The sequence below is a fragment of the Lissotriton helveticus genome, chromosome 4_1 (genome assembly GCF_964261635.1).
Source record: "Lissotriton helveticus chromosome 4_1, aLisHel1.1, whole genome shotgun sequence".
NCBI classification, from domain to species: domain Eukaryota; kingdom Metazoa; phylum Chordata; class Amphibia; order Caudata; family Salamandridae; genus Lissotriton; species Lissotriton helveticus.
In genome coordinates, this window is record NC_136063.1 from 907,923,967 (window position 1) to 907,937,145 (window position 13,179).

The window sequence follows — 13,179 nt, forward strand, 5'->3', positions numbered from 1 at the left end:
ACATCGTGCTGGACCGGGTCAAAGTCAACGTTCAGGCTGACCGCGTGGAAGGGCAGGCCAGCTACAGGTCCCATGCAGGACCAAGTGATCAAATTACCTTTCCTGGTCACAAACAGTGAGATGAGTCGATCTGTTCCACGTAGTGATGGCGATGTGTCAGTTCAGAAGATGGGTGCTTGAGTCGAGAGGTGTTGAGTGATGTGCCTCACCAGATTCTGCCACACAGTCGAGGGGATGCCTCGATCTCACCAAGCTGCAGTGGCGGAGATGCGCTGTCCGATGCATTAATCTCTAGAGGCAAAGTGCTGGTTCAAATGTGATGTGGCAATTAAACTCCAGCAACAGTGTTGATCGCCGGTTCTATTACACACAGACAGGAGATGCGCCAAATTCCATGTTGCAAGTATCTGGGCCACTTCCAGTAAGCTTCAAACAACGAAAGAGTGTAAATCAATAAATGTATAGAAGCACAAAAGCAGAGAAGATGAGTATGCAAGTCGTATTAGATTTGTATAGGAAGCCCTCACTCACCACCCTGGTTGGTGACATGCTTCATTATCGGGCCCACCGGGAGAAGCTGAATGCCTCCCCGGTGTGCTACAACGCCAGGATTACTGCGGAGCTGGTTAGTTGTGATGATTATGTAAATGTGAAAAGGGTTTAAAAATGTCCAGATTGTGTCTCACATAAAAACTTTATTCTGTGGCCAATCTGACATATTAAAAGCAATGTGTTTAGGAAACTACCAAGTTAATTGTTTGGCTATTTCCACTTAAAGTGGGGTCAACATGTTTCTGCCCTTGATGTGTGATTTACTGGGCATTCGTCAGGACCATGGGGAGTGTACCTCGGCGGTATGGGCACGCTAAGGCCCACCCTGACCAGAGGACGTGAAAGTTAAAAATCAGTGCAAAAAAAGGTGCAAAATGAACAAACCAACAAGTTGTGGGAAAATTACCTCATAATCAGAGGAACCTGTATAGTTTGAAAAATAAAAGATCCACGCCCCATAGGTCTCGGGAGGGGGGTGGAGGCGAAAATGGCACACCGCCTGCAACGCCTGGCGTCCGTTCGATACCTGCGTGTAGCCTCTAACCGGACCACTTCCAGTAAGTTCAGGCACAGGAGCAGGGGTAAGGACTTTGATATCCTTGATTCTCAAGCAACAGGAGGCAAGCCACAAGCACCTGGAGATCACTTGGCGGTAAGGCAGAGTCAAGCTCTCCTTCAGCAGAGTCCGAGCACAGCAGACAGCAGGGCAATGCAAGATAGAAGCAGGCCTTTCAAGCTTGCAGTCTAAAATGAGTCATTTGAGCACCACAACAGTCCTTCTGATAGATTCAGTTCAAGATCTAGAAGTGTCTGATTTTCCGGGTGGGGGTCAAAGACCCAGTACTTATACCCAAAAGTGCCTTTGATGTGAGGGTGTGACTTCAAAGCAGCCCTCTGAAGTGCATAGATTCTCCTTTCAACTCAGTCCTGTCCATCAGGGATAATCTGTCCTTTTAGTGAGGACAGGAGACTGCCTATTCAAGTGACGTGTTGGACCCTCCCTTCCACCCCGCCCAAGCAAGGCCATCAGAATGTAGACATATTTAGATGGGTACTCAGATCCATCTATCCTTTATGTGTTGTGGCGGTCTTGCTTGAATGCACAAAGTGTAGCTGTCACCCACCCCAGACGTATATTAGAGACGGGCTGTCACGCACAAAAAGCAGTAAGTGCAATGTCTACTTTCTAATAGTGCTGTAAATAAATAGAGCCTAAAAAGAGCCCGTTTGACTAGGGCCTGTGCAATGTGTCTTGCATGAGACGTAGTATTGTGACCTAACTCAACCCTAAAGTACCCAACTTTTCCCCCCAACAACCCTCTAATCAACACTTCTAAAGAGGAAGCATCTGTCGCCCCAAAAACAAGCAACCTGAATAGGAACAACATACAATACAACATAGTACTCTATCAAAATAAAGAAATCACCATAGTCTTGTGTAGCAGGGAGTGATTTGCCCCAAGACAGCCCCTCTTTACAGATGCAATGTGTCTCTTCTTTGTCAGCGAATGAGAATAAACTTGTAGCTCTACGTGGAAGAAAGGAAGGAAAGGGACCAAACTCTATACCACTGAATAACATCTCATCATCCACTGGTAGCGTCCCCTCCCCCATGATCACCAGAGCTCTCTGAGGAGGATGCCCTATGTCTGTCCTCCAGTTGTGACCACAGTTGGCCTCCTATCAGTCTGCTGAGTTTCCTCCTAGAGTGGGATGGTTGATCCCCTTCGGCCTCCCAAATTGTCATTGGCTCCTTAGTTGATATGGGCAGTTATTTCCTCTCCGCCGCTCAGTCCCAGACCTCTTCCGGACTCTTAAACAAAATGGTTCTCCACTGATACATTACTTTCAGTTTGGCAGGGTACATCAGCATATATTGAATGTCCTTAGCCCTAACTTTACACTTAACCTCTAAGAAAGATGTAAGAAGGGGCTGCACTTTACCTGCATAATCGGGGGAGAGCGTAACCATAGAGTTGTTGCAATGGACGTTGTTGTGCCTGCCGCAGGATATAGTCTGTCCATAAGGTACAGTATACTGATGGTAATGCCTCTAGGCGGTCTCCCTGGCTGTGGCCTTAGGGCCAGTGCCCTGTGCACCCTTTCCAGAATGAAGTAGGAGGATAGCTCACAATCCATAATGCAGGTTCTGAAGTATTCTGTGGGGAATTTCTCTCATGTTGCCCACCCCCTCTTTTCTACTCTGGGCCACCAAATCAGCTGGGCTGTCACAAGCCCATGGGGGTGCTTCAAATGAAAGGTGGTCCCTACCACTCCCCTCCCATGTGGCTGTATCCTCTCCCTTGCGAGTCAAGAGTCAATGCAGAGGTAGAGGTAAGTCGCTGCAGTGAGATTGCAGCTCCAGGTTGTGTCTGTTGGCGGCATGTCCATCTCCCGGCAGGTCGTTGTTTGCATAATAAGTTTCTCTCATCCCCGACTCCCTACATGGGCTTAGGTTGGCCAAAGGGGACAAGTGTAGCGGGCACCACATGGATGTTTGCATCCAAGAAAAGGTTGCCCCATAGTTGGCTCAACCAGGCTGCAGTTTCAGTCCTAGCCACGTGTGGTGACCAGTCCATCTCCTCCACTCTAAGGTGCCCGTTACATTGTTACGGGCCAGCACCTGGAAGTGAAAGCAGCAATGTGCCACACCTCAGCCACGTGCCTGTCTTCTCTCCCTCTCACGCTCCAGGAGTCGATGCAGAGAGGGTTTGCCACTGTGGGTTTACAGCTCCAGGTGGTGTTTGCCTCCCATCTACAGGTAGGCCGTATGCACACCCAGGCCGTCGATTGCATAAATTGGCTCTCTCATCCAGGGCTCCCTGGATAGGTTTGGGTGGGCCAAAGGGGGTGATTATAGGGCCACTGCACTGGTGCCTGCAACTGAAAATAGGTCACCTAAGGTTCGGATTCAGCAAGGTTCTAGGAGCTGGCATGTAGCTCGCTCAAAATGCGGCTACCATCTTCGGCTGCTTGGCCACGTCCTCCAATAATTTCTTTCTTGATTTCTTTACAATGTAGTGGAGGTGAGTGATCTGTCAATGGTAGGCGAGCCCTTTGGGAGCCAGGATGGTATCTATCAGATGAGGTAGAAACTGTATTGTTTAGAAAGAGCCATACAAGATTTCTTAGGTAAAGAGCAGAGTGAGCACTTATGGTAGCAGCACACGTATACACTGCCAAATCACTATTATTCACTGTTACTGCATCTTTGATCCATTACTCACATAAGCAATATTTCACTCACACATATGTTCTGCTTTTAGGTGATGAGTACAAGGTGCTAAGGATGTGAAATGCCAAAATAGGAGTGAACATAGTATGCTGTTTCTTGTACATATGTTTTTTATTTGCTTGAGGTGTGCAGCCTTTCATGACTTTCATCTTCAAGACTCATGACAGTCTACATTTGTTTACAACGGTCTTGGTAATGCTGATCTTTTTTATTATATTTTCAGGATCCATACAATCTGCTTGAAGAACTACCACCACCAGAATACAGGGATGACTTCCACATCCCCAACTTTTCACCGGAGAAACATGTGAGTTTTCTTTAAAATACAATACCATCATGTTCATGTGCCTTCTCTCTCAAATTCTGTTTCTTCCATACCATCTTCACAAACAAAGTACATCCACATGATATCACACGAATAACTTCCCATGGAAACTATCCTCCATTCTCAGAAACACAAGGAATTCTTTACGTTATTAACAAGGAGTGAATGGTGTAGCAACTCAATCCGTCTCTCATCCACTGGTACCCTTAGAGAGATAGAGCTGATTTCTTAACTTCAAAGCTGGTTTTAGTGCACAGTGTAAATGTACAGAGGTGGAATTTATCTCCTGAAGGAAAAAGAGATTATTTAAAACAATTACCCTTCTGACTACTAGACTAACCTCTTCTGCGAAACAAAATACACTGGGGTTGATCCAATTTGTGGACGAGCAAGAATCCATGGGCTAAAAATTCCCTTTCACAATAGGAGCAAATTTAGCTTTTTCTATCCTCACTTCTAGACTAGACAAAGAATTTGGCTGGCCTTGGCTTTACTCAATGGAGAAAAAAGCTCCTATTCCTTGGGGTCAACCATTTACTGGCAATGCCCACAATTTGAGTTTTTTGAGAAAAATAAGTCAACTGTTATACATGTTGTCATGTCTAAATAGCCTTCCTGTTTCCATTCTCTCTATCTACCAGCTTGAGGACATGATCAAAATGATGAAAAGCACTCTCAGGTTGTGCGAGTTCATACTTTCTAAGTAGGGTGAGGTAAGATTTTGATGCTTTTTTCCTGTCAATGTGAGTGAGAGTGTGAGTACTATCAGACTAAAAGGATCACACAACAAACCATCACTTATCGATAGGGGTCACTGGAATGTAATGTAAATGTAGGGTGGATTTGTAGAGAGCTGCTTGTCACCCGTGAGGGTCTCCAGGCACTTCTTCCATACAATAATGGGTTTACTATACTTGCCAAACAATCCACCCTATGCTACATAGTTTACAGTTTTTTTTACAAATAAATGTTTTGCTAGTTTAGAAGAATCAACAATTACACATGGTGTTGCTCTGTGGCAAATGTTAACTACTCACCTGAATTTATCACCCATCTGTTATACTGGTACTAGAGAGGCAAAACATTTTGCGAGAACAGCATTAATATTTGATAAAACAGCAAAATAGTATTGTCACAGAATGTACTACATTATGCTGCTTAATTTGCACTGTGTTCCATAATTTGGCCTTCCTATGTGTCTCATGAATAACAATATTGTGGGACACTAATATCATTGATAAAAAAATCAAGAGACAAAATATCAAAAGGTAAGTATGTAAAGATTTTCTGTACCTAATTCATCATATGTGTACCAAAATACATATACATATATCTTTATTTATTTGGAGAAAAGAATGGCAAATGTATATGTCCCTTTGTGCATTTACCCTTTAATATTTTGTCCCTCGATATTTTGTCCACAGTATTACTGTGTCACGATATTCTTGCACTAGATGTTCAAGAGTACAATCGGCCCTTCTTAGTGTCATAATTCCAGAGCCACTTATAATATAAGGTCTTTGGTTACTGTTTTAAATTACATTACAGTTATGAGGGTTGAAAAGGAACGAAATACATAGGTTATCAAGAGCCTAGGGAAATATGTAACCAACAATGGAACTAGCGAGACTGAGCGATCACATCCCATTGGTGCTGGAGGAGGAGAGATTTCGGGGTAGGGTTGTCCAAAGAACTCATCATCATAAAAGAAACACCTCTATTTTGGGGAAAATTGGGTGCAAAACCTTTTAGAAGAGAACTACTTTACCAATTCAGAGATTCATCATGTGAGAATAGAGCCACCAAGAGCTTAGCTGTAATTCCTCTATGGATGCTTTGTGATTGCACAGAAGAGCAAAATAATTCTGCAAATGTGGTACAGATGCAAAGGGGGGCCCATGAGTAAGCATCGTTATCTGCCCCCTTGAGCCCGCCCAACACTGTCATGGAAACATGGACCGACTGACCTCTAGTTGGCAGTCACGACCGCCTAATTATGATGCAACCACACATGGTGCGGTCACATACTTACATTTCCCTATGGGAGCATGAGTTATGGCTATAAATCAGCTGTAGCACAAGCTCCCATAGAGAAATGGGAGGCTCTGTTCCTCCCTGCACCACGTATCAGGCACCTCAAGGTGCCTGCCACACAGTGCTGGGATCAACGTGCCCCCTTGGACCCCAACCGGAGGCCGCAACAGAAGGAGCCCTGCTAGAGGCCCCCAAACACGCTTTCCAACAGGCTTTCCATGTCGGAAGCCGGCATGGAAAGTCTGCCCCGGAAACCGTGCATCATAATTAGGTCTCACGGTTTTATGGTATTTATTATTTGAACATTTCCGTCTGTATTTGTCCATATTTCTTTTTTGGCCAGCTTATTGGTATTTATCCATATTTAATTTGTGTTGTTTAAATAGATGAGGTGATAACTGGTGTATTTATGCATTTATTTAACAGATAAATGTGGACTCATACTTAAATGCCTGTCAGGTTTTAGCACATTACACAGTAAAAAATATAAACATAATAAACTCACATTAAAGAAATAGTGTAACTACACACATACATGTTGAGATATGCAGTAATTTAAGGACATATCATTGAGTTTTGTAGCTCCCCTTGCTGTCATTATGTACAGCTACTGGCCTGAAAGTAATTAATCTCAGCATGATGAATCACTCAAAAGAAGCTAAATTATCTGTATTTTTCCACTTTCAAAAATAAATACAGACAGGGGAGACAGTGTTTTCTGTCTGTGTTTATCTGTAAAAATCAGACAAAGCGGAAATCAGGGAACCCTAATCATAATATGGACAGTATAAAAATGCATCCATATGAATTAAGGGCCAGACTCCGACAGGCCGACGGGCTCCTTGAGCCTGTTGGAAGCCAGCTGGAATGACTGGCCAGTTTCATTTCCGACAACTGAAATTGTATTTATGGGGTCAATAGTGAAACCAACCATCTCGGTCGGAAAGCTTCCGTTTCGACCGAGATCGTAATCGACCCCTAGGACTGACATTTATCAGGCCTGTTTCACATTGGTAAAAATAATCTGTATGATTCCAAAACAACAGGGTGTGACACTGGAGAAGACAAGAGGCACCTGCTGGAGTAAAATATTGTATGGCAGCACATTTTTATAAACTGCCTTACCTCTCGTGTTTGAAGAGTCACAATCTCTTCAGTGCTGACTCCCCCGTCACCTTGGTGAACGTTATTCAAATTCTTTGCAAGCCAAAGTTGAACACAGAGCAAAATATATTTTATGAGCTCCTGGTGCCTCCATTGCTTGCTGGACTGTGAGGATGGGCAATTGCCTACTTGACCTATCTGACCTTGTACTTTTTCAACTTTCAGGTTTCAACCTACTTACCATTTCTTTGGCCTTTGATTCGACCACTGCGACTGATACCACTGACAAAATGTATTGAGGATCCCTAACCATCTGCCTTTCTCATAAACATTCGTTGCTGAAACACAATATCCCACCAGAGGACATCCAGAGAACCATTAGAAATCATTGAACAGTAAAGCTACACCAGCCATAGAGAAACATGAAGATTTGACTTTTGTGATTTGGCGAAGGACGACAACCGCATCTCAGGAGTATGGCTGAGGATCACTTTGAATGATAACGAAGCACTACTTCCCCCTGGTCTGGTGCTCCTACATGAAATCATTCACCAATATCATCCATGAAATGTTAGTTCATAATAACGAGCAATACTAAGCAGTTGTTCAATAGTCACTGTACAGCCATGGTGAATTTTAAATTGCTTACTATTTGTAATGTAAATCTTACTGTTTAACATGTTTGTATTGCAAATGGTCTTGTGCAAACTCTCGGAATGTGAACATTGTACATTATTTTATGTAATTTAATTTAATTTAAATGTTTTAAAAATTAAATCACTCTTGTCTTTAATGATGACTCTCATATATTCTTGGTTACATGACTGGCATAATCCTTCAAGACAGAGTTTCAAAACTAAGTAGGTGTGGGGAATGTTGCATCACAATGCGTCACTCTTGAAAAATCACTCTCAGCAATGTTTTTCTATGCAGAATTTAGGATTTGGATGGAACATGCTTCTTCAATCACATTCAAAAGTTTGAAACACAGAGACCCACTGGTCTTTGTCTATTAGTTCGCTTGGCTCAGATCTGTGCAAGGGAAGTAATATGAAAAAAACAATTCTGTTCATTAGACTAATTTGTAGGCCTGGGCGGTAAACTCTGCTACCCTTGAGGAGTTTGTGGACTTTTTCTAACTCAGCGCTCCGCATGGACCTCAGAGCTTCTAAAAACTCAGCATAGAGGTGTGCAGCAGATTCTTTCCTCTCTCATGGCTCGCCAATATTGAGTTAGGAAGAGCGAGCTAGGAAAATCCAATGCTAGACTATCTCCCGGCGAGATTTCTCATTGCGAGGGGTCGCGGTAGATCATTACTGCTCATGTTGAGAAACATGCCACTTGCATTGAGGAAGCTGCCACTCGAGTAGAACATCTCAAGTGGCAGAAGGATGCACCCTTTTGAGCTAAAAATCAGCAGTGCAACTTACCTCACTCCATCGCTTGCGGAACTCCATGGAGAGTTTTTTGGTCACTCCGCAAACTCTGGCCAGGCCTCCTACTTTGTCCCTTGTTTACGAAAACGCGTATGCCAGCCATTAAGAATCTAGGAAACCGCATTTACACAAACCACTATAAAAATAAATTCCATGTTGATCACATTTAGGAATCTTCTTTGGCTATTCTCAACGATCATCGTAATTTGGGGTGTTCAACGGCCAAAAAGAATCTTACTGTTTAAACATACATCTTTCTTAAAGAAATAAATAAAGGACAAAGCTAAAAAAGTGGATCTGTGCACAAGCCCCTAACTTGCATGAGATCTTTACCCCAAATTATTTTTTCTACTCCTGACTCATTCTAAGAAGGAAGATATATACCTCAGGGTCACATGACTTCTCTGTCACAGGTCAGAGACGAGATAATTAGAAAACAAACCCCTGCCACTGTGTGTCTCAAAATGTATGTCTCAAAATGTGCTTGTTGTTTAGCAAAAGTAGGAGGGATGGGATCAGATAAGCAGGATGAGCGTTGGGTGCTTTTTATGGCAGGCTTAATACTGCAATCTCTGGAGGGATTTCTTTCCTCATGATGCCCCTCATTACTTCGTCTTTACTTGATACATGAAAACTCATGTCATATGGTATAATGCCTCACTAAAGGCCTTTACTAACTGACTATTGGGGTACAAGTCTTGAAGGCCTAAGGAGATTTGATTGTGTGAAAATTGTCATAACAATATGATAGTGCTACTTTTATTCACTTAATCTCCCTGTGCCTTAAAAAATTAATGTGTCCCTCTGTAATGCAACTGGTGTTCATGTGAGGAGCTCTGATGCCTTTGGGTCAAGTGTGCCCTATATACAACTGAAAAGAAAGTGCTTCACCCAACAACAGGTTGCCAGGCTCACTCACCAAACAATGGGTTTTCATGCCGTTCAAATAGGAAACAGCCATAACCAGGCGAAAGTACAATATAACCCTTTCTCTCCTAAGGAGAGGGAGAAAGGCTTTCTAGAGAACTGGGAGCAGTACTTGTTCAAAGGACATCCCATCTGATGAGGTAGAGGCCATTCTTGGGTGGTAAAAAGGAGTGCAGGTGGTTTTTCATAGCTTTACTGATCTGACAACAATGGTAGGCTTGAATTCACTAACAAAATATAATATTTAGTATTTTTCTTCTTTTATCCCAAATTTATTGTGACATTGTTAGTACTGGTCTTGTTGAGATGACTAGTGTAATACTTAGATAATACTAGAGGATAGGATTTAATAAAAACCCATTATATTAATGATCTATTGCCTGTATAATGAATTGAGTAGACACAATTGGGGTAGGCACATCACGGTTCCTCCAACTACACTGTTAGGTGTGCTCACAAATGGGCTTTCTTCTAATGTGTATGGTCCTCGGGGACGGGTATGAGATGACTGTGTGCTTTCCCTTACCTGCAGTAACGCACACATATTCCTACAGCTCTGGGAACTAGCAAAACCTAGCCAGGTGTGCCTTTAGAAAGGAGTGATATGAACCAGTGGTACCCTATATTGGCCAGTTCACTGGTTGCTACAAATTTCAAATTTGAGTGACATACTAATGTGTTTGGAAGACCCATGTGTACTTATAAATCTTCCATAGAATCAAGTCCCCTTATCCCTTAGGGCTTTTTAAGTGTAACAGATACAAAAGAAACCTGAGATAAGAACCAGTACCTGAATGTTACTAAATTGTGGCTGATGAAGTAAATATTCCACAGAAAATGCACCCTGTGGTTACTATCTACTTGACAGGGAATAGAGATCCTGCTGACAGAAGAAGAGGTCTCATTCATTATAGGGACATCTTCACTCGTTAAATCTATCATTAATGAGTAGCTGTTGCTGCAGCTGAGAGTAACACCTGATGAACAAAAATCACTTGCTATTACACCTGCCCAAAATCATCCTTACTAATGCAAAGAGCTTCTCTTAGCATATTCAGAGCTCACAAAGTAATACCAGGGAGGGTTACCACATATCATGGAGCTAGGGTGGGTGAGTCTATTAATGCTAGCAGTCAGCAATGACCAGCTTTAGTGGAGTACACCTCTCACCTAGCAAGGGACCAACAGTAATTAGTGGTCAGCAAGAACATTCTACAAGAGGTTATAAATGTTTACTGACAGCTGAGACCATATGTATTCATGAACTAAGACTGCAGCAGGCCTACTTCACTTGTTACTCCTACCCCGATTAATTCATTGACTATAATGGTTACAGGGTACAATGAGATTTTCAGGTGTCACAAATTCAATTACAAAGAGTACCTGGGGCATCGGCATGCACCAGTTTACAGCTGCACTGCATACAGACAATCAATCGTCTCAGTAAAAAACTTCAGTAATCTTATGAGTAATCCTTTTCATCTAATTTTATCTGTGTTCAATTTAAAGTTCAGACAGAGAGAATGTGATTTAAAATCTTTCAATGCTCCAAGAATGCCCGTCTGGGCTTTGTCCAACAGCTCCGTGTATCACATTTCAATTTGAGTAACCAGATTTAAAGTCCACCCAATGCATTTTGGGCTACAGACCCTTCGTCAGGGGTAACTGGAAATTTAGAACAACCCATCAGGAACCATGTATAAATTGTTAGACTCTTCAAAATTAATGTAAAATGTTATGCATATTGTACTCAAACATATATTTTCTCAAAATATGTGTGCCTATTATCAATTACTTAAAATTGAAAATTAGTGAAAAATTACCCATGCTGTTCATATATGTATATGTGCCTTTACACCGCAAAATGAATAAAGCACCAAAAAGTGAATGAAACAAAAAGTGAATAAACCCTGTGTTAAAATCAAACACTATTTATAAAAAACCTAACCCAAACACCCAGCTCAAGAATTCTATGAACGTTGTTTTTAGTCATCTCTGACTCAGCCTTACAACCTTCAGTGGAGCCGCTTGTTAAATAGTACATGCCTGTAACGAATTGAAAGAATAACCTTTGGGCCACAACCGCAGAACGGACCACAGTCAACTCTCAAGCTGTGTGAAAAAGGCTTCTTTATTGAAAACAGGTGCATCTAACAAAAAAAAAACCTTGGCCTTTGCCTCCCAAAACTAAACCTCTATATACATGCTTCATCTACGTATCCCCCTCGACCACCCCTAAGGTTTCCACTCCCTTCTCCTGTCTTTGCAACTATTTAGCAACCCCAACTCAGTCAATCACGGTTGTCCCTTTAAACCCTGTAACCTCTTCTCTACCTGTCAAAAGATCTACCTAACTAAGTATCTCCTATCCTACTCTTATTACCTGCTCCTGGAGTAACTTGTTCCCAACTATAAAGTGAACTGTAAAATTGAACAGAACTAGCTTCCAGACGCCATGAACCTGCTTCAAGTGACAACCAATTACAATGCATTTTCACTCCCCCGATGCCCTGTACCCAACAAATTCGGCCATCCATCCCATAATAACCAAAATAACCCCCCCCATCTTACCTTCTAAAGGGTCGGTAGGAGGGGATCGGAAACTGTCCCTAACTGCCGGCTGCCATGTCACCTTACAAAATGGTAACACAGCCTCCAAAAATTTCCAGCTAAAACACCAAAGCACATAGCCCAAGTGCAGCCCATAAAGACACCAATTTGTCGCAGGCTGCACCAATGGCCCAAAAACCCTGGGAGTGCGAGCCTCCCCAAAGCCCTATTGGGCCACATGCCCAGAATGGACCACAATCAAATCTCAAGATGTGTGAAAAAGGACACTTTATTGAAAACGGGGGCATCTTACAAAAAACATAACCTTGTCCTATGCCTCACAAGACTAAACCCCGCTATAAATCTTTCATCTACATATCCTCCACCCCCACCCCTAAAGTTTTCCCGCCCTTCTCATTTCTTTGCAACTATTTAACAACCCCAACTCAGTCAATAACTGGTGACCCTTTAAATCCTGTAACATCTTCTCTACCTGTCTAAATATCTACCTAACTAAGGGGCATATTACCAAGCAATAGCGATAATTATCGCTATTGCTTGGTTAGAGACAAAAATTTACCGCTGCGCTGCTGCGATTTTTATCGCAGATAAACCTTGGTATTACCAAGGTTTATCGCAAATGCGATAAAAAACGGCCGCAATGCATGAATATCGCTGAAAAGTCAGCGATATTCATGCATTACCGAGCTAATGCTCTTAGCCATGTTATCCACCTCCCATTGGATAACATGGCTAAGAACTGCTCAGGGCAGGTGTTAGCTTTTGGAGATATTCGCGCTTAGCGCGAATATCTCCAAAAGTTGGTAATAGGAGATAGCGATGTTAGCGACTGTTTCCAGTCGCTAACATCTTGGCACGCCCACTTTGCATGTCATTAGTGATAAATATCACTGACATGCAAAGTGGGGCCCAAGATGGTCGCTATCTCCTACTAGCTGTCGCTAACTGGTGTTAGCGACAGCTAGGTAATAGGGAGATCATTTTATCTCCGCTTT

The 13,179-nt window shown here is 42.6% G+C and overlaps 1 protein-coding gene across 1 annotated transcript in view; it reads left to right on the top strand.

Annotated features, from left to right (window-relative positions):
- The window catches only part of LOC144828088 (maestro heat-like repeat-containing protein family member 1), a 57,756-nt gene extending 49,713 nt beyond the window's left edge, over positions 1-8,043 (top strand). The window contains exons 12-13 of the mRNA XM_078686216.1: positions 4,011-4,094; positions 7,476-8,043. Coding sequence (XP_078542342.1) covers positions 4,011-4,094; positions 7,476-7,559 — 168 coding nt within the window. The 3' untranslated portion in view covers positions 7,560-8,043. The remainder of the gene's footprint in view (positions 1-4,010; positions 4,095-7,475) is intronic.
- The last annotated feature ends 5,136 nt before the right edge of the window (positions 8,044-13,179 follow it).